Source organism: Carlito syrichta, unplaced genomic scaffold (assembly GCF_000164805.1).
Source record: "Carlito syrichta isolate Samal-C Ts95f unplaced genomic scaffold, Tarsius_syrichta-2.0.1 Scaffold315320, whole genome shotgun sequence".
Lineage (NCBI taxonomy): Eukaryota > Metazoa > Chordata > Mammalia > Primates > Tarsiidae > Carlito > Carlito syrichta.
The window spans coordinates 337,748-359,858 of record NW_007259416.1 but is presented as its reverse complement, the minus strand read 5'-3'; the positions used below and the strand labels follow the sequence as shown (position 1 = coordinate 359,858).

Sequence of the window (22,111 nt, the reverse complement as noted above, 5' to 3'; positions counted from 1 at the left end):
CAATGATTTCTAAGCCTATACTAGATACCAGTAGTGAATGATGAAATACCAAAATCACCAGCAACTCAACACTACTGTTATTTCTGCAAAGAAAGGTAGATTGTATCAAATGCCATTATCCCAGGCAATGAACAGGGGAGAAAAATATGTTACTTTTTAAATGGCTATATTTATAGGTTTTTGATTATCAGCACCAAATGTTCACTTTTACTTATTCTGAGCAAATTTTAGGAATTAACACGTCCTAGTAAAATGGACAAATAAAACGGTGAATGATAAGGGAGTAACTTTCAAGCAATATTTGCATGCTGATAAGAACCATTAAGTAAAATAATCTGATTGGCTCATTTCCAAACCTATTGTAAATTTGCCCAGTGTGGAAATAGCATGCCTCACTGCTCAGCTAATATAGCTACTCCCCAAATTATGAGTATAGCATATCTTATTTTGTGACTAGGCAAGATTAAGTAAAACAAGTTGAAAAGACATTTTTATAAAAGCAAGCGAAATCAAAACCTTCCATTATTAGAATAGTTTTCTACTTTCTCTTTTGGTGAGGAAAACCCATTCTAAATTAAAAATTGAAAGCAAGATTCACAAATAATAGTATCAGTTCAAATCTATATAACCCTTTATTATATTTATAGCAATATTATGACCAACATTACACAAATTTTCTTATTTCTTCCTCATAATGTAGCAATTTACTCTCATTTATAATAGAGTTCCATTCTACAAATGGTTTAAATCAATTACCTCTGCCTTGAATTTACAAACCACTGGATATTAAATTTCTCGAAAAACATTTAGTTTTTAAATTTTACTTTAAGCCATAACCAAAACCAAATCCCTTTAACAACAGCAACAACAAAAACCTAAGCTGTTTTCAGCAGAAACTTGTAAAAAATATTGTTACCAGTGTTTGAAAGACAGCCTACAGAAGACTATAAAAGGGCAATTATCATACAAAAGAATTCTATGGCCAAATTCTGTTAGAAAATTTCTTTTATAAATAAACTTCTTTCATGATAGAAGTGAAATCAAAAGATGAAAGATTTAACTTTCCCCTAAAAATAAGTAGCTGCTCGGAACATGGTTGGGCATATTGAAATCATATTGCTTCTGTGAAAAAAGATAAAGTTTTAGCCAGGCATCCCATTAACAAAATACCATGCCACATACACTTAGTCTTTTGATCTTTGGACACTAGTACTACCCAAGAAAACCTTATGGAAGAAACTGCTTAGCAAACCACCAAATAGGAGTCTTAGGTCCCTTAATGTGGATAGTCATCTTAGTAAATATAAAACTTCAGCTATTTGAACACTGGAGCTTATAAAGTGCATTAGGTATAAGAAACATAACAGTAGTGCCAAACTCACTTAGGAGGACTTTAAGGAACTTAATATCACCAATGGGGCAAAAAAACAACATTATAGTTTTCTGTTCAGATTTTATTTGAAATCTAATTCAAACTGTCAAAGCTACAAAAAGGGGGACGACATCAGTATTATTTTTGCTAAGTCACAACATCCTAAAACAAAATACTACTACTGCCAGCAGATCCATTATACACATTTCTGATGAAATTCATTAGCACAATAAAAATTTCATCTTGAGAAACAGCCACAACGAAAGTAATTTACACAATATAAAACAATGACAGATCTACAGATGCAGTTACTCATGAGTTTACACATGCATTCACAAACAAACAAAAAACCCAGGAATGCTCTTTCATTTGATTTTTTGTTTTTGTTTTTTTTAAAAACAGACTGTTCAGGCACAAAACAAAACCGCATTTCCAACAAGTGACAGTATCTTAAAAATCTATGTCAGTGTTTGTTTTTCTTTGACTTTTTATGAGACCTGTGTGGAGACCGGGACTGAGATCTGGATTTCTTCCCTGATTTTTTAGGGGATCTAGACCGTGATCGCCTAGACCTTTTAGGTGTCCTTGAACCAGATGGTGATCTGAGGAAACAAAAAACAATTTATCAAAGTACTCATGTGATCAAAACTGATTATCCTTAAACTATCTAAAATGATCTTTAACAGAGCACAATGAAAGCCACATTTTTAAAATAAGACCATAAACTTACCAAATTTATACACACACAGACTTTATACTTACTATGCACTGCATCAATGATCACCAGTACCATACTTATATAAAGACAGATTTCAGAGCCTGACCACTGCTCTATTGAATTAAAATCCCTAGAGGTAGGGACTGAGAATTTGCATTTTTAACAAGCCCCCAGGTCACCAATACCCCCAAAATTTAAACCTTTATTCAACAAGATAAAGTTCAAAATTGTATCTAAGATATTCACAAAATTTTAAAAACACACAGCTTCGCAGTCCAGCAGTATCATTCAAGGGCATCATTTAAGACAGCATAATCTTTTTTTTTTTTGAGTTGGAGTCTCACTCTGTCACACAGACTGGAGTGTAGTGGCCGCATAGCCTCGACCTGCTGGGCTCCGGCGATTCTTCCGCCTCAGCCTTCCAAGTAGCTGGAACTACAGGTGTGCGCTACCACGCCCGGTTAATTTTTTGATTTATTGTAGAGATGGGGTCTCGCCAAGTTGCCCAGGCAGGTCACGAACCCGCGAGCTCAGGCGATCCACTCACCTCAGCCTCCCAAGGTGCGGGATTACAGGCTGAGCCACCGAGCCCGGCGACAGCATAATCTTTAAAGTGCTGTTCATGAAGATTACCAAAACAAATAAATATACATACACATTATATGTACATATATACTAATATACTCATACATATATTCTAAGTGGCGTCCTAGTGCCACTTAGAATAAGTGGCATCCTAGTGCCACTTAGAATAAGTGGCATCCTAGTGCCACTTAGAAAAGGAGAAAAGTTATAAAAATTTTACTAAAAATAGCTACAACAATAAAGCATTAGCATATAAAGCAGTTTTAACTCTCAGAAAAATTCCTCTATATGATCCCAGATTACCAGAACATTTCTGAACCACTTTTCTGGAACTTAAAGAAAAAAAGTATATAAAATACTAAATTATATACTGAAGAAATGGTATTTAGGGTATGTAGTTCCACAAATCTCTACCCAAGAACTTGTTAGTAATATTGCTATGGGGGAAAATGTGATTTTCTTTCAGCTTTGACAAAAATCAAAGACTGCTCTATAGAAACTAAAGAACAGAATGAAAAGAAAAGCAGTTACCCCCATTCCACAGGAAACACTAGATATGATGTTTAAAATTCTTGGTTGGTTTTTGCTTGTTAGAAGCCTTCTTGTACTTTAGTCAAGAAAAAGACTGAGGTGGGGAGGTATAACCTAAAATGAAAGTGTGTTTCTTTGGTTTTCTAAAATCCTTTAAAAAAATGTATGCCAACCAAATTATTTCCAAAAGCTGGTGAAATGACAAGGAAACTGGTATTTGAAGTATCACCAAAAATGACTTGCATTTACCTTTTGGCTTTTTTGCTAACATCTCTAGGAGAATCTTTGTGAGATGACCTGGACCGTGAGCTCTCTTTATGAGATCTTTCTGAACGCTCTGATCGCTCCGATTTTGGTGATGGGGATTTCACTCGTCTACCACTGCTACTGCGAGATGGGCTGGGGGATGTACTGTGTCGCCTTTTCCTATGAAACAAAGCCCCCAAAACAGTCCATAAGTGAGCAAAGGATCCGGTATTCGTCTTCCTCTACTAAATGAGCTATCAATTCCTACCAGTTTACTCTGACCTTATTTTCACTAGCCATATTAATGTTATTTTTAACAATATTCAAAGTCCTTTATATCAAGAACAAACAAGTCTTAAAGATAGGTTGATCGAGAGACAACAACTGAATTCAACTAAATTTGATTTTCTTTTGCTATAGGAGATTACTGGAATAATAGGTAAAATTTAAGTAAGGTTTCTGGATTAAATATGGTGTGTGGTTTTTTTTTTAATGTTCATTTCTTGGAGCTGATACTTTTATCGTGGTTAAGTGAATGTGGTTAAGAGAATGGGGCATCATGTTGGCAAAGTATTCTTAAATGGCTGTAGACAGATAGAAAAGGAAGAAAAAAGCAAAAGTATTTGGTTATTGTGAGGTATCCAGAAATTTTTTATACTATTCTTGCAACTTCCTGGTAAATCTAAAATAATATCAGAATAATAATAATAAAAGACAATAAAGTGACAGACTTTTTATCTAACCAACTGGGATAACCTTCTGTAGAGTGACTAAACCAGAATTTTTAAATTTGCAATTGCTTGTTTTTTTAACTAGGAAGTTCTAGTTCTGTTAACTGAAGCAATTTTCTTTACTAAATCAGAGATTTAGGAACTGTGAGAGTAAGAAATAAAAACTGAACGAGAAATGCTTTTGATTAGAATGAAGACATAAAGTAAGGAGCAAGCCCCTATGGCCTATACATACAATTTCCTTTCAAGGTAAGACTAAGAATCAAATTTAAGGGAGCAGCCTCAGTACACAGAGACTGGAAAAAATGCTTATATGGACAACAACAAGGAAGATCTAGCAAGCTGTTTTGTTATTTAAGCCTCAGGTTTGATACCTAATACTGTAACTGAATGCTTGCACTGAACTAAGGCTAAGGATACCATATAAACCTTGTAAAGGGACGATGCCCTAGTTAACTAAGCCAAGTGCCAACTAAATGCCCCATTTCTCAGCTAATTCTGCCTCCTGCAGGCAGGAGCCAAACACATTTAATGAAAAAGCATTTCTAGTTTGCTGCCATCAGTGATGAAAATATTATGAAATAAAACTCCATTCCAAATCTTCAAACCACTGTAAGCATTAAATTTGAGAAATGTTATACCTTTCTTTCCTTGTTGGAGTACACTCATCTTTTTCCTTCTTGTCTTTGGATCGAGATTCCAATTTTTCTTTATCCTTCTTGTCTCTTTCTCGTTCTCTTTCTAATTCTTTTTCTTTCTCCTGTTATTTTTTTAAAGAAAATATTTAACTGTTTAAAAATACCAGTCTGTGTTAATCTCATTATATGATGATATTTTCTCTTCTGGAAGATAATTTTTAAAAATTAGTATTTAAGGTACAATACCATTTTTGAAAAAAAAAAAATAACCATTCCAGGAAAACTAGTTATATTTTCTACTTTATACTGAATAATACTAGCAACAGTAGCTTAAACATTTACTAAATGCTTACTATAAACCAATGTACTAAACAACTTTCCATAGACCATTTCATGCAATTCTTCAAAACAGCCCTAGAAAAAGTTCTATTATCTTCATTCTAGAGATGTAAACTGAATCCCAGAAAGATAAAGTACTATGTCCATGGTCACATAGGGTTGTGAAGAAGAATTTGAGCCTCAGTTCTGGAGTCAGCACTCTTCCCCCACTCACCCACCCGTCAAAGCCAGAAAAACCTAACAATGCACTGACCTTTCCATCACAGATTACAATAAAATAGTAGAGTGACTTTTCCAACTATATGGCAAGTTGATTTAACCAAAAGGAGCTTTTGCCAAAGGAAGAGGTTGGAAAGAGAAATGGCTAGGCTATTCATAATAATCTTCCATCAAAATTTTATTAGTAACAAGTACCAATTGTACCAGAAATTTAAAATCTCAATTTATGAAAAATACAAACTGACTACATAACCATACAATTATATAAACCAGAAAAATAACTTATTTACATAACCCCAGATGCTACAACCACTTCCTCTCACTTGAAATTCTGATTTCTGTTGGTAATATTAACAGTATAATTAAAGACAAAGAATCCACAAAACCAATTTAGGTCTTACCAAGAGGAATTTAATTTTTCCATGTTTGTATGCATCAAGAAAGTCGTCTGATAGCTGACTACTCTACTCTATTTTTAAAATTTTTTTATTTTTGAGTGAGAGTCTCACTCTGTTACCCAGGCTGGAGTATACTGGCATGCTCATGGCCATCGCAGCCTCAACCTGCTGCTAGGCTCAGACAATCCATCCACCTCAGCCTTCCGAGTAGCTGGAACTACAGGCATGTGCCACCACACCTGGCTAATTTTTTGATTTATTGTAGAGATGAGGTCTCATCATGTTGCCCAAGCTCGTCTCAAACCCGTGGGCTCAGGCAATCCTCTTACCTCGGTCCCAAAGTGCTGGGATTATAGGTTTGAGCCACCACGCCCAACCTACTCTAATTTTTAAAAGGTGAAAAGTGCCTGTACCAGACATTGACAAACATATTTTGTATAGAGACAGACAGTAAATATTTTCTTATTTGTGAGTGACGTACAGTCTGTCACAACTACTCAACTCTGGTACATGCCCCTGGCATGTGCCTTCAAGAAACATATCCTTCTCTCCAATTATCATAGCATGCAAGGAAACTAATGTGGTAATACATGTATTATTCATTTTGAGCTTGCTACCATCAGGACCAGTGAAAACCTCAAAGTGTAATTTCCCATGCAGATCAATAGCCTGCCACCATATCCAGGGTATAGATAAGTAACACCTTTTTAAAAACTCTTTATCTTTTTTCCAAATATAGCGTAGGGTGCAAATTTTAATAGTAGTGCTGAGGAGACTGACTTCCTCTGATGATCTGAAGAATGCATTTTCCTGATTGATAATGAAAATAATTTACTGATTGAAATGCCTATTTTGTACGATCCTTACTACAGCTAAAATACACATAAAATATCTTAAACATTCTAATGTGATAATAAAAAGTAATAGTAGTAACAGTAGTTATCTAACTCACAATCTTATACAATTGGGAGTATCAACCCGTTTCACAGAAAAGCAAGTTGTGGTGACTTGCCGATGCATGTACAGCAGAGAGTGGTGCTGGAATTCCATAGGTCTGTGCAGCACCAGAGTTGCTTTACCAGACTTCTCCCCATCACATTGACAGTCTGTACGCTCCCTTCTACAGCCTTTCCCTATTTCTTTTTATATAATCTAATTACGCTTTTTGCCCCACAATGACAGTCAAGATATGGGTTAAAATTAACATGAGTCGGTCGCAGTCTCTAACCCTGGCTTCCACAGCCCCCACCAACCTGACCAGCTTGAGCCGAGAGCCCACAGCTCCACTGCACGTGTGGCATTTGGGCGCTCTCTGACAGTGATGACTGCCTTTCTGTTCAGTGTCTGAGCACTATGAAAATTGCACACAGGTGTCCAGATGCATTTCACTTTGAGAATGTCAATGGATACACAAACTGTTGCTTTGGATTTTACCGGCTGGCAGTGGCTGACCAGCTGTTTGGAAAACAGCCAATTCAAGTGAATAAATGTCCTTATTTGTGGCTCTGTTACAATGGTAAAATCTACAACTACAAGAAGATCCAACATCATTCTGAATTTGAATATAAAACCAAAGGGGATAATGGTGAAATAATCCTTCATCTTTATGACAAAATTCTTCATCTTCATGACTATTTATATGCTGGATAGTGTATCTGTGTTTATTTTACTGGATATTGTCAATAACAAAGTATTACTACTGGGCAGAAAGACATATAGAGTTATACCTTTGTTTAAAGTCATGACAGAAGATAGATTTTTGGCTGTGTGTTTAGAAGTTCACAGTCTTGTTATACTGGAGCACTCCATGAATACCTTTTTTTTTTTTTTTTTTTTGAGTTGGAGTCTCACTGCCGCCCAGGTTGGAGTGCAGTGGCATGCTCACAGCCACCACAGCCTAGACCTGCTGGGCTCAAGCGATCCTTCCACCTCAGCTTTCCAAGTAGCTGGAACTACAGACACATGCCATCATGTCTGGCTAGCTTTTGTGATTTATTGTAGAAACGAGGTCTCACCAAGTTCCCCAGGCTCAGGCAATACTCTCGCCTCAGCCTCCCAAAGTGCTGGGATTATAGGCTGTCACTGCACCTGGTCCATGACTCCCTTTCTAAGAGTGGAGTCTTCCCCAAACATCATGAAGTTTTAGACTTAAGGCCAAATGGCAAAGTTGCATCCATGGAAATGGATAAATATCAATACTATAGGGATGAATCAGGATGAATCACTATATCTCCTCTACGACAACTTGGAGAAACTCTTCTCAGGTTTTGAGACAGAAACTGTGAAGAGCAACCTCTGGATCCTTTTTAACAATGCTATGAAGAAGTGTCTGATAACAGAAAGATTGGCTGCCTTTCATCAGGAGGCTTGGACTCCAGCTTGCTTGCTGCCACTCTGTTGAAGCAGCAAAAAAAGGCTCAAGTACAGTACACTCTCCAGACATTTTCAATTAGTGTGGAAGACAACCTTGATTTATAGGTGTCTAGAAAGGTAACAAATCCTATTGGAAGTGGACATCACGAAGTCCTCTTTAACTCTAAAGAAGGTATTCGGGTTCTAGATGAAGCTACGTTTTCCCTGGAAACTTACATTTTGTGCTTCGTAGATATGTATTTAATTTCCAAGTATATTTGGAAGAACAGATAAAATTAGGGTTAGGGTGATCTTCTCTGGAAAGAGATCAGATGAACTTGCCCAGGGTAATATGTATTTTTCACAAGGCTTCCTCTGAAAAAGCCAAGGGGGAGCATGAGAGGCTGGCTAAAGGAACTCCGTTTGATGGTCTCCAAGAAGATGAAACTACTGCTGCCCATGGACTTGAACTGAAAGTCCCATTTCTGGATCATAGATTTTCTTCGTATTACTTGCCTCTGGCCCAGAAATGAGAATTCCAAAGAATGGGACAGAAAAACATCTGAGAGAAACATTTGAGGACTATAATCTGACACCTAGAGAGATTCTCTGGAGACAAAAAGAAACCTTTAGTGATGCAATAACAACAGTAAAAACTCCTTAAGATTTTACAGGAATATGTTTAACATCAGGTTAATGATGTAATAAAGGCAGATTCAGCCCAGAAATTTCCCTTCAATACTCCTAAAACCGAGGAAGCCTGTCATTACCATTAAATCTTTGAATACCACTACCTAGACTGGGCTGACTGGCTTGGCCTTTACCGGCTGCCCAAGTAGATCAGTGCTACTGACCCTTCAGGCCACACACTGACCCACTACAAGCCAACTGACAAAGCTTTAGGCATTCTCAAAGCTACAAAGTGAAAACAAATGTTTCTTCTCAATCTGAAGGGTAGAGGGTTTGGGGGTGAATAGGGGAGTAATGAGAGTCAACTACTCAGGTTTATTTGGGTGTGAAAAAATAAAAGTCTTAAATCTAAATTTTAAAAAATATATAGCAGTCTCAACAAAATTAGTGTTCCTTCAACAATTATCATGTGATGTTCTTGGTTCCAAAATTCTCTGCATATTCCTTGATATTTTGTTTACCAGAATACAAAGTATCTGTTTAGAATTCACCAATGAGCTATTCTACCACTCACTGTCCCTCCTTGGATCAACAGGAAATAGGAGCTCACTGAAATTCTCAACAGCAGAACTTTCCAAATTCTGCTTCCATCTTTGTTTCTGTGCCTCTTCTCAGGGTTGCTGATGTCTCACTGTCACAAACGTGACTCTTCTCGAAGGGTCTTCCGCTTTTAAAAGCATGCTCTTAGCAAGGTTGATCTTCTAGTCTACAGAAGTAGCGTACAGCTTAAAACAGCGTGCTGTTGCCTTAAAACTCCTTTTTTCAAGTGAAATACTTTTAAAACTTCAAACGTTTCTAATAGTCTACCAGTATTCAGCATTTACACATCATAGGATATAATTTGACTTTAAGTATGCCAATATTCTAGGAAGTCAAATAAATAACTTTGAAAAATGTATACTATTGAGTATACTTATTCCTTACTCGTTGAAGAAGTTTATCTCTGTAGTGTTCCACTTGCTCCTGAAAACTCTGGCCTGGTTTTTTGGGTCTTTTTCCAGATTCCAATTCATCCTGAAACTTCATAACTTTGAGCTGTGAAATAAGAAAATTATTAATAAGTATTTTTCATCACTATACCTTCCCAAACACTGCTTTCTTTCTTTTCTTTAGTAAATTGGCAACTGGTGAGTATTCAAGCAAAACATAACCTCATATGAAGGCCACATATCAGAGAAACCCAACTATGCAAAATTCAATGGAACAGATGTAAGCCTATGTTCTCTGCATAGTCATGAGGACTCAAAAACTATAAACTGTACTTCTTGGCCATAAGAACCTATTTATTTTTTCTAAACACAATTACAATGAATTTGGTTATCTGGTTCCCCCAAATTAAAAAGGCAAGGTTGCTAAAGGCAAGCATACTGCCAGCAAGATATGAAAGCCAGCAGAACATAAACAGCTTTTTAAAAAGGCAGTGACATTCTGGTCCAGCTTGTATAGTACCAAACACAGAGCTGCACAGTCTGAAGGTCTCCCTCTATTTACAGCACAATCACTGTACATCAAAACACAGACAAAAGATTAAATCATATTAGAGATATACTTTTTAAGACAGTAAGAATAAATGCTCATTAAAATAAAGAAAATTAGAAAAAATTCCAATTCCATTTCTTACAATTTATCCTTTAGGATGCCCATATAACTGCACGAAGCTATTTGTAAAAGTTATTAACTGCAGTATTATATGTAAAAGTAGACCACCTATACACCTATATGTTTAACAAGAGATTTCTAGTAAACAGACACACACAAACGTGTGTGTGTGTGTGTGTGTCTGTGTGTGTGTGTCTGTGTCTGTGTGTGTGTGTCTGTGTAAGTGTGTTTGCAATGGATAAAGATCTAAAAGCATATACAAAAAAATGGTAAAAATCAGTTACAGGGAGAGAAAAAAACTGGAATAAGTGAGTACATTGTACTTTTCATTCTGAAAATTAAAGTATTAAAAAGATTTTTACAGCCGGGTTCGGTGGCTCAGCCTGTAATCCCACGCTTTGGGAGGCTGAGGTGAGTGGATTGCCTGAGCCCATGGGTCACCTGGGCAACTTGGCAAGACCTCATCTCTACAATAAATCAAAAAAATTAGCCGGGCGTGGTAGCACGCGCCTGTAGTTCCAGTTACTTGGAAGGCTGAGGCAGAAGGATTGCCAAAGCCCAGCAGGTCGAGGCTGCGGTGGCCAGAAGCATGCCACTGCACTCCAGTCTGGGCGACAGAGTGAGACTCCAACTCAAAAAAAAAAAAAAAAGATTTTTACTATATAAAAAATAGTAAAAAGAATAAACTCGAAATTTGTTTTGAACTTAAAGACTTCACAAAGTGGTTACAATAAAAACTACTTGAAGACTTAAAGAGTTTAAATTATCCAAGAAACTTGCAAAGCTGAGAATACTTGCTTTTTTAACTAAGGGAGGACAAATAAGTGAAAAGCATGAGGAGCTGGAGGATGTTGAGATGGAAAGCACATGGATTCTAGATGGTACCACTGAGTTGCCAATCTGCCCAATCTTGTTCCACTCAAAGATGGGGGAAAACATTGTCTAATGAACTGATTGTACATGCTAACATACTATTTTATTCAGACACAGATGTGTCCTTCAAGGGAACTATATGCTACTACAGCACTTACTTATATTTCAAAAACAAGACCTCATTTGTTTAAGCTTTTTTACCCTCTTGACTGCAAATGAGTCTTTCCAACAGAATGAAAATATTCATACAAAAACATTTTTTCCCATTCAAAGTGATATTTTCACTATTTTTGGCTTCACAAACATTTCTTTTAAGTCCCCTGATTTTTGCTCTTTCCCTATCAAATTTCACTTCTATAATCAGGGTCTTTTATAATCAGAGCCTTGAAGTTCTCTTCTTTTTCAAAGTTTTTTAATAAAAGTCTGCCATTATTTTCTTGTTTTAATGATGACCACATTTAACAGGATAATAAGATGTAAGGCTGAGAAAGGAAATGGGGGAACCAACATAAATGGCCAAGTTCACCACTGTGTAAAGCATCCTGTCGTGACCAAAGTGACTATTCTACAGAACGTATTTGTTGTGTATCAGTTTAAGAGTCAAACAACAGACCTGAATGCTACATAGGGAAAAAGATGGTATTCCTAGAGAAGCATTTTTTGTTTGTTTGTTTGTTTTGAATAGGAGTCTCACTCTGTCGCCCAGGCTGGAGTCAGTGGCACGATGCTCATGGCCACCACAGCCTCGACTTGCTGGGCTCAGGAGATCCTTCCACCTCAGCCTTCCACGTACCTGGAACTACAGGCATGTACCACCACACCCGGCTACTTTTTTGATTTAATGCAGAAATGAGGTCTTGCCAAGATGTCTAGGCTGGTCTGAACCTCATGGACTCAGGCAATCCTCTCACCTCAGCCTCCCACAGTGCTGGGATTATAGGTGTGAGCCACTGCGCCCGGCCGAGAATCATTTTAAAAATCATTATAAAATCCTTACTTAGAGTTCCTGCTGATATGGTCTAACACAGGCTCAAACACAAGTCCAAGGCACCCAAAAAACAGATGACCAAGGGTCCCAACACAAAAGGCAATTGCTTACTGCCTTGGGACAATGATCAGGTATCACTTTCCCACTCAATTTTTACTCTTTCCATAGGGTCCAGGGTAGAAAGAGATCTTTCTTCTCCAACACAGAAGATCTTCCCCTTGACTCCCCATCCACTGTTCCACTCTTTCAACCCTTGTTGATAGAAATAGGGAAAACAGTGGAATAGGAAAAGGTAACTTCTGCCCAAGCACTGCTCTAAATAGTACCTAAAAGATTAAGAACTAGTTTTTGGTCAGCACTACAATGTCATATGACTATGTTTTTACAGAGAATATTAATATTTTATAACATAAATCATTTGGTTTTCACTAATCTCATACTAAGAAAGCTTCAGTTATAGGCATCTTTATTAGGACACATTTGGGAAAGGGACTAGCTTTTAAAAAGCAAAAAAAATTCGAGGCGGAGAAGATAGGAAAAGCACTGGGATGAAGTTCACGAGTCCTAAGTTCTAGTCCAAATTTGCCAACAGTTGTGGAACTTCATTCCACATGATTAAATCTCTCAGAGTAAATAGGGTGGGGAGAAGGATTAGATAATTATAAGATGATGCACGAACTACATTTTAAAATTAGAATTTGGTTCATAGTCTAAATCCCAGAAGACAAGTTGTGAGAGGAAATCACTATAAAAGTAGGAGAATCAATCACTGAATATCTAACAATGAAGGGAGAGGCCAGATCATGTAAGAGCACATGAAGTATGGAAATGTATGCATGCAAGGTGTGTGTGTACACAAGCACATGCAAGCATGTTTATTACATGTATACATATGCAGTGTGGAAAGAAAAATATTCATAAAAACCTCCCAGCTTAACAAAAAGCCAAATTATATGGTCTCTTCAAGTTAATAATGAAACAGAACATCTTAAAAGGATTTGATGGTCTAATTTGACATTTATAAGGGGGTAGCTCCAATTATCAAGAAAATAATCTTTTTATCAAACTCAGTCTTTGTTTCTACTCCCAACAGTTTCATCAGGTCAGTACAGTAGAGCTTCTCAATTAAGTGGGAGGAGTAGAAAAGGGGCATGTGTGGGTTGAAAAGGTCCATAGGTGAGTGTGTTCACTGACACAGACCTTATTCCCCAAGAAATCATATTAAAAATGTGGATAAATACAGCCTAGGAAAAACGAATCAACTTACTAATTATGAAAAAAAACCCCTCATTTCCACTTATAACTGACACCATGCTGACTCTGTATAGGGCTAAAACAAAATGTTTTCTGTTCACTTTTCAGTGGGGTGATATCTGAGAAAGAGGTGGATGAGAATTTGTACCAGCCCAACAGTGACTAAGTGGAAATGAGGTAACTAATGTGACAAGTATCAAACGTTAGTAAGAGAAGTAGTACAGACACAGAGTAGGCATTCAAAAATACTGTTAAATGAATGGGCAGAGTCTTAAAATTCACTTTCATGTGTTCATTAAAGGTTTTAGACTGACTATGACACCCCTGCTAGCATTTACTGGGAATGGTTCATTTCCTTGAATCATTACAAAAACTTTTCTCTCTCTGACAAGTCAGAATAGCCTTTGATTAAAACAAATAGCATTTAAAAAAGAGAGGGGGCTGGGCTCGGTGGCTCAGCCTGTAATCCCAGCACTTTGGGAGGCTGAGGCAAGTGGACTGCTTGAGCCCACAGGTTCGAGACCCACCCAGGCAACTTGGCGAGACCTCATCTCTACAATAAATCAAAAATTAGCTGGGTGTGGTAGCGCGTGCCTGTAGTTCCAGCTACTTGGAAGGCTGAAGCGGAAGGATCGCTGGAGCCCAGCAGGTCGAGGCTATGGTGGCCGGGAGCCGTACCACTGCACTCCAGTCTGGGTCAACTCAAAATAAATAAATAAATAAAAAGGAGAGGGGATAGAAAAAGGCAGAGAAAAGTCTGCCTGAGATAGCTTGGGCTCTTCCATGCATTTCTCCGCTTTAATGTTAAGATCCACTAAAAGGCTACTCTTTCCCCATCATTAAAGGTACAGGCATTGAAAATGAGCCTGTGATAAAATGTAAACATAACTTGAACATGCCAGAAAATAACTTGCTTTTTCCTAGTTACATACTATGTATATACAAAATGCAATGGATTTCCTACATTACATATATAATATCATGTATTACGTATATATGTGTGTGTGTGTGTGTATATATATAGGAATATATATATATATTCCTATATACATATAATCAATTTCTTCAGAGGATCTCCCATGTGCCAAGAGACATAATAATGAAGAGAAAACACACATGATCTTTTCCCCTTTTAGAAACTAAAGTCTATTGGAGAAGAGACACTAAACAACAAGTAGGCAAATAAGCAAACAAACAAAACATACATACACACACACCCAATACATGTAAAAATCACACAAAAAGAAATAGAAGCAAGCAAGTCCAAAAGGGTAAGAAAAGGTTTCCATGGGAGAAGGGATGCTTGAACGAAAAGGCCTGAAGAAAAGTCACCTGGTAGAAAGAATTCTAGGCAGGTAGAGGGAACAATAGGTACACCAAGGTATGATGCCAAGAGGGAGCTGAGCTTGGTGGAAAAGCAAAAGGTCAGGTAAGCGTAGTTTAAGCTTTACTGCAATACTAACCTCAATTTCACGAAGTTTAGCGCGCTTTTCCTCACTCATTTCAGAGTATTTAGAGAACTTGGACTCGGTCATTTCTTCTTTGATTGGATTAGAATACAGGTGATGTTCTTCAGATTTAGAACTTTGAGTATCTTCTTCATCTTCACTTTCTTCTTCTTGACTTTAGAAATAAGCAGAACACATTATATGTCAAGGCAGCAAAACAAGTTTTATATTTTATAGCCTGGATATTTTAATTTTCATTATTGCAGAGCTTAAATGATGTCAGCAAAACAGCAGAGGACAATTCATCCCTAAGACATTTTTTGCAAAATATCTGATCAAGTAATGTTTTATATACATTTTTGTGAAGCACTTGCTTCCTCCACAGAAAAAGTCTGAGCTTCAACATAATCATACTTTAATCAATTTTGTTTATGTTAACGATATCTATGTGCCTTTCATTCTGAAACAAACTTTCCTTGGAGTAGTTAAATGAAATGAATAATCAATGATTTCTGTATACTTCACAGTTCAGAGTGATTTCATGAAACGTTATTTAACAAGTCAAATGTGTAACCTCCCTTCAGCAGAGCACATAAACAAGAAAATACATGAGCTTGAGACACAGAGTTACTATAAATCAAAACAGTAGGTAAAGACCTCATTTGATTAGCACATAACCCTAATAATAAAGCAATGTATAAATTTTAAATGCTGGCAAGCACTAGTACTCATATTATAGTTGATTCTAAAAGTTGTACTGGTTCTGGGTCAGACAAGAAGATTAAAACCTGAGAGATCTCATGGATAAATCACCTAGGATATGAAGATGAAAAATTATTCTGTCCTAGAAACTATCTAGTGGCAACAGACAGGTAACTATGTGTAAAGCTGGTAATCAGTGCTAGAACAGAATTAAAATGTTCTTGAAGCATGAAGGATGAATGGCTTAAAAATAAAAATTTTACATTCTGAGACTGGGTGTTTCGTGAGTGTATATTATTGGCAAATAAATTCGAGCGAAACAAGACATCCAGGCACAAACAAACACAAAATGTTTATGTATATACAAAGAAAAAATCTTTATAAACAATACCGATTGTGATAACAACATTACTGGTATAAACCAGAGAAATGACATTTTGCCTTTAACATTTGAACCTGGTAAGTCCTTTTATGTTGGTATTTGATAGCTAAGTACATTCTACAGTAAGCAGAAAGATTCCTTTTAGTATACATTTAAAATTATTTGTAATAATGTACAATCAAATTCTTTTTTTTTTTTTTTTTTTTGCGTTGGAGTCCTCCAGACTGGAGTGCAGTGGCAGCTCCCGGCTACCACAGCCTCGACCTGCTGGGCTCCGGCGATCCTTCCACCTCAGCCTTCCGAATAGCCGTAATTACAGGCGCGCGCTACCACGTCTGGCTAATTTTTTGATTTATTGTAGAGATGAGGTCTTGCCTGCCCAGGCGGGTCTCGAACCCGCGGGCTCAGGCAATCCACTCACCTCAGCCTCCCAAAGTGCTGGGATTATAGGCTGAGCCACCGAGCCCGGCTACAATCAAATTCTTTCTAAACGAAGTTTAATTAAAGCCTTATGTAATAAGCTGCACACACTGAAAGAGAAAAACTTAAGCCAGGAATACAAAAATAAGGGCTGGCAATTCAGAACCAGAAATGATACAATACTGAAAAGACTTGGCTACAAGTTTTTGAATTTCTCATCCAAAGCTCCTTTCTAGAACACTGCTAAGAGTTTACAAACTCCATACTCAGAGCCCCACAAATCATTTATATCGTATATAGGTACAACTTAACATAATACATACTTAAGGCAGAGAAAAGTCAAAACCAACTGTTAAAAATATATATATTCTTTTCAAAAATAATCAAATTTTTCTTAACATTTCTGATTAATTTGTCAGAAACTTCCTAAATGTAGTTTAATTTTTTAAAACACAAGAATTTCCTGTTTTATGATGCATAAAATTTTACAAGTATTTCACATATTTTTAAATGGCTGAGGTGAACATGTGTATGTAAACAGGGATGCTTACTGGAGAATTATTCAATCAATAAGGATGTGACTTGGATAAATTGTGGTAACTATATAATGCAAACGACTTAATCAATTCTGGCCTGGTTTTTTTGTTTGTTTGTTTGTTTTGAGTTGGAGTCTCACTCAGTCTCCCAGACTGGAGTGCAGTGGCCGCTCCTGGCCACCGCAGCCTCGACTGCTGGGCTCCGGCGATCCTTCCACCTCAGTCTTCTGAGTAGCCGGAATTACAGGCGTGCGCTACCACGCCCGGCTGATTTTTTTATTTATTGTAGAGATGAAGTCTCGCTGCCCAGGCGGGTCTCGAACCCGCTGGCCTGTTTTTTAAAATTTTCTTCCAATTTAGTTTTTGCAATTTCAAATATTCCTTAGTAAACACTCTTGTATGTGTATGTGAATACTTTCTTTAACCATAGATGAATATAAACCAGGTAAATATATAGACATGGAATAATATCCATGACACTTGAGTAAAAAACATGGGTCTCAGAATAGTATGTACAATATCTAATATCATTTATGTTCAAATAGCTATTTGATGTTCAATATTTTCATAAACATACAGATTTATGTTTATGTTCAAATAGCATATATTATGTTCAAATAGCATGTGTATATATACATAGAAAGGATTTAGATGGCTGGATATTAGACATTAACCATATTTAAGGCTTTTTAAATGAGCTATATACTACTTTGATTATTTAAAATATATAAACGTCTTATAAATGCTGTTATAATTTTTCAAGACTTGAGCATTTTGTTTTTATTGGTTTTGGCCTTAGCTCTTAGTCACAAGTTCTAGGTTCAAATCTCATCACAGTTTCCTCTTGTTCTTTTTTAAAAAAGAAGTGGAAATGCAGAACTCTAACTTCATACAGAATGCATTACAAATGAAATTATTTTTTGTAACTTTTGTCCAAAGCATTAGTAGTACTGTATTTTTAAAAGTTATATTTCTGCCACAAATTCAATAATTACTAGTCACAAAAATCAGCCCTGAGTAAAAGGGCATTTTGATTTCAGCCACTAGAGAGTAGCAGTGAGACATAGGAAACGCCAAGGATCAGAGAGGTGTCTGTGGAAGTTTTTTTCTCCTTTGCTTTGTACTTTCAGTTATTTTTACATTACCATGATTTGTTTGGAATTCCTGGAAAAATCAAATGTAAGTTATACTTCATGATCCATGCTTCTATCAAAATATTATTATTCCAATATCAATGCTAAAATGCAGTCATACCTCTAACAGTCTTATGCCCCAAAACAACTCTAATATCTTTAGAAATAAAATCAACAGAATTACATTTTTTGAGTCCTTCAACAGTTTTTCTATCCTTCCTTCCTCCTACATTAAAGAACTATTTTTATGAGTACATACACTCATTTTAAAGTAGTGATTCAAAAATGGTAAGATGTTAATGATGGGATCAGGTAAATAAACAGGGTTAAGAAAACTACTGTTTTAAAAGCCAACAAAACTAAACTGTTTCCAATTTCTGTATTCCTAAACAGCTGCAGATAGCTATTTATAATAGCAAGCAACATCTACATTTTGCAAATATTTTGTTATAATCACTGCTGATTTGTTCTGATCACACCAACATTTCTGGAAAGTCATCATTATGGACAAGTTTTCATCATCATATCAAACTGTGTTTCTACAACCTGCTGATTGATCACATTTCCCTAATAATCCAAATGTCCATTTAGTGAATCCACACAAATGCCCATATTGTGTTAGATCACAAAGGGACACTCCCTTTGTTCCTGCTTCAATTTGAGAACAATAAAAGAACACAGATACTTAAAAAAAAAAAAAGAAAGAAAGAAAGAAAAAAGAAACCTTTGCTTTGGGTCCCTGATGCCATCTCTTCCGATTTAAAATAATCAACTTTCTCTGCAGTGATTTTTAAAAGTGTCAAGCACTTACTAAAATTGTCAATATAAACTTGCAAGAGAATTTGGAGGCAGAGATTCCTATAACCACACAGTGTTAAATACAAAAATAATTGTGGGGTAATTATCAAACAGAAAAAAAAAATAAAAATTTTTTCTATACCTCAAGATTTTTTTTCTCTTTTATTCATTCTTAGTTCTTCTGAAGTATTTACATTTAAGTAACACAATGGTCGTAATGAAGTATTTTTCTTAGCAACGTGTAATCTAAAAAAAAGAAACACTCACTCTGTGCTTCCAATTCAGATTCATCTTCAGCTTCCCATATTAATGGGAAGCATAACCTTCCCTACTCACATTTTAAAAATCACTATCAAACAATATTTGATAGCAAAGATTTGAAACAAATGCAGTTGATCAATTTGTAACTACTACAAAATGAGAATGTATAACCTAGCACAAAAATAAACTTAAAAGCAAAGTGAAACCAGATGCATCAAGACTAGAAACCAAAAGCTCTTTATTCACTGAAAAACCAATAGAGAACTAAAAATGATCCTCACAAGGTTTTTCTTAAGAGTGAAGCTTTCCTCTTCACTATTATTTTCAACCATACCTCTTAATGAAAAAGGGAGCATATATGGACAAGAAACTGAGTACATTCGAAACTTAGATTCTTACTTTTGATTTTCTTCTTCTTCTGATTCTTCATGCTGGTCAAATAACTCCCATTTAGAAGTCGTTACAGCTGAATGGAAGGAAAAAGAGGATGTAATTCCATAAGGTAAATTAGCATTTTTGTAGTAGCACAGTAGAAGCCCAGCTTTAGAACTGAAAAGTTTGTATTACAAAAGTTTTTATCTGCATTTAACTATTTGTTGACTAGCCACTGGTATGTGCTAAATCTCCTCACAACTACACTACAATTTTATTCAAATTTATGAAGTGATAGTGTTGTCATCCTTATTTCTGCTTTGAATGTTAAGATTTATTTAACTAGAACCTACAAATATTAACAATCAAGATTATAAGCACTAGAATACAAGTCCAGGTAAGTGTGAAAGGCAGTCTATGTTGCATCTAGTAAGACTAGCATTATAGCAGGGTCAAAGCTCTGAAATGACCTCTAAGTAGATTTCCAAGCAGGTACAGCTTCCCATCTACATTTTCTACTAAAATGCCTTAACCTGAAAGGTTTTCAGTGATTTCTCTGATTACTCTCCAAGCTTTCAAACTGAAGGACTTAAGAAAATTATAACAGCAACACTAACCACAATGAAAGCTTACACTAGACACAAAATATAACATGGAGTACTAGGGTTAAAATATGTTACAAAATTATAAAAGGAAAACATAACGGTGTTATGTGTGTGCATATATGTAAGTACTTAATTTCTTAAAGCTCAATATTTATCATACTTTTACTCACCCTGTGCTTCCAATTCAGATTCATCTACAGCTTCCCATTTTGAGGGGGCAACTTTAAATATAGGCTCATTCTTCTTTGAGTCTTCAGTTGCATCCACTATTACAGAAAGATAAGCCATTAGCCTTTACTAAAGGATGACTCAAATTAACGTGTATGCACTATACTATTGAAAAAATCAAAGTAAAATAAAGTCACAGATGAATAATAATAATACTAAGAATAAAGATTATGACTAACCCAATTCTCTGTATCTCTACTTACCCAGAAAATACAGGCTAGTAATATTTTAAGCAAATGAAGAAATTAAGAAGTGAAACAAATCTTTAATTTATTTTTAATAATTAGGTATTATCTTTACCTAATTACTGTCTAAACTTCAAAATTCATATACTGTTCAATATTCAAGCATATAATTCAGATGTACTGAAGTTCTGTGTATACTTCCTATTTTCAAAATGACTTTAGGAAGCTAGGGAAACTGAACCTGTAAGTTAGGAAAGCTAATAAAACAGAACTGATAAGACCAGGTAACTGGGATTATGAACATAATTGAACATAAGATTTTGTCTAAAATTTCCTGACAACTAAGACAAAAAGAGAAACCTGCTAATATTATAAGAGGCTAATTGTTCCAACAAGAAATATGACCAAAAGGCTTTTTCTTGGCACAGTCAAATGTATTACTGGGTATTTGAATTTTGAGAAAGCAGAAACTAAAAAGTTATTAACTTGATACCTGAATGAGAGATTATAACCTTTTCTCATATCAGCCTATATGGAAGTTAAAGAGTTTTGGTGATCAAATTTATTAGCTAGATTTAATCCGTTTGAAAACTAAACTTACAAGGCACTCCATCAAGATCATCATCAAGACTTTTTATAGGGACTCCATCAAGGTCATCAATGGGAGTTGCATCAATAGGAATTCCATCCACATCTTCCAGAGGTGCACCATCAAGCTCCTCCTCAATGGGGGCACCGTCGAGGTCATCTGGTACATCCTATGGAAATGTGTACTACTGTATTATTTTCCTTCGTTTGCTAAAGTTATATATTACTAAAAGATTAATTTGTAATCCAGTACAAGACAACTTAGCTGGATATCCACACCCCAAGGTACAATGTTAGAACATAATAAAGTAAGTTTCACTTAAAGAACTCTCTGAAGTTATGCTTAAGCTGAAATCCAGGTAAAGAGAAATTACAGAAAGAGGAAAGAACATGTATAAAGGTCAATGGTAGACAGAAACATTATATATTTAGGAAACTGAAACAAGGATCATGTGGATCGGAGCAGTAAGGTCAATTAGGAAGATCTTGAAGAAATGAAAACATGTAAGCTTGACTAGGATAACAGAAATAAAGATAAAAGACTCAATCATGAGTATTTTAGGAGATAAAAAAAGGAACAGAATGGTGACTAATAGTATCTGCTACATCTTTTCATGTACATATTTATTTATATAGCTATCTTTAACAACATTAAATCATGCTATATTTACTGCTCTATTACTTGCTTTTTTCTACTAATATATCATAAAACCACTCACATAAGTACAAAAGGCAGAGAATTTCTCCTATACATCATTTCTATTCCTGGGCTCCCACAATTCCACCAGTAAAGATCCACTACCTACTGGCAAACAGTAGACATTTTTCACAAAAAAAAGTTCCTCACATATGTAGCATATCACATCTCCACAGCACTTCCAACTCCAAAAACAAATTTTAAAATCAATCAGACAAATACA

General features: G+C 35.9%; 1 protein-coding gene and 1 pseudogene across 7 annotated transcripts in view; one reads left to right on the top strand and one right to left on the bottom strand.

The window, feature by feature from the left end:
* Positions 1 to 609: 609 nt before the first annotated feature.
* The window catches only part of U2SURP (U2 snRNP associated SURP domain containing), a 57,420-nt gene continuing 35,918 nt past the window's right edge, over positions 610 to 22,111 (bottom strand). For 5 of the 6 annotated variants that reach the window (XM_008072525.1, XM_008072526.1, XM_021706169.1 and 2 more), the window contains 8 exons: positions 21,205 to 21,361; positions 20,361 to 20,456; positions 19,613 to 19,679; positions 14,997 to 15,156; positions 9,744 to 9,854; positions 4,825 to 4,943; positions 3,456 to 3,632; positions 610 to 1,974 (listed from right to left, as the gene is read on the bottom strand). In XM_008072525.1, the coding sequence (XP_008070716.1) occupies positions 1,836 to 1,974; positions 3,456 to 3,632; positions 4,825 to 4,943; positions 9,744 to 9,854; positions 14,997 to 15,156; positions 19,613 to 19,679; positions 20,361 to 20,456; positions 21,205 to 21,361 (1,026 nt within the window). In that variant the 3' untranslated portion in view covers positions 610 to 1,835. The remainder of the gene's footprint in view (positions 1,975 to 3,455; positions 3,633 to 4,824; positions 4,944 to 9,743; positions 9,855 to 14,996; positions 15,157 to 19,612; positions 19,680 to 20,360; positions 20,457 to 21,204; positions 21,362 to 22,111) is intronic. The other variant, XM_021706166.1, reaches the window with a different exon arrangement.
* Positions 7,057 to 9,055, top strand: LOC110594430 (annotated as a pseudogene). The gene is made up of 2 exons (XR_002481245.1): positions 7,057 to 7,621; positions 7,897 to 9,055. The product of XR_002481245.1 is annotated as an asparagine synthetase [glutamine-hydrolyzing] pseudogene (transcript).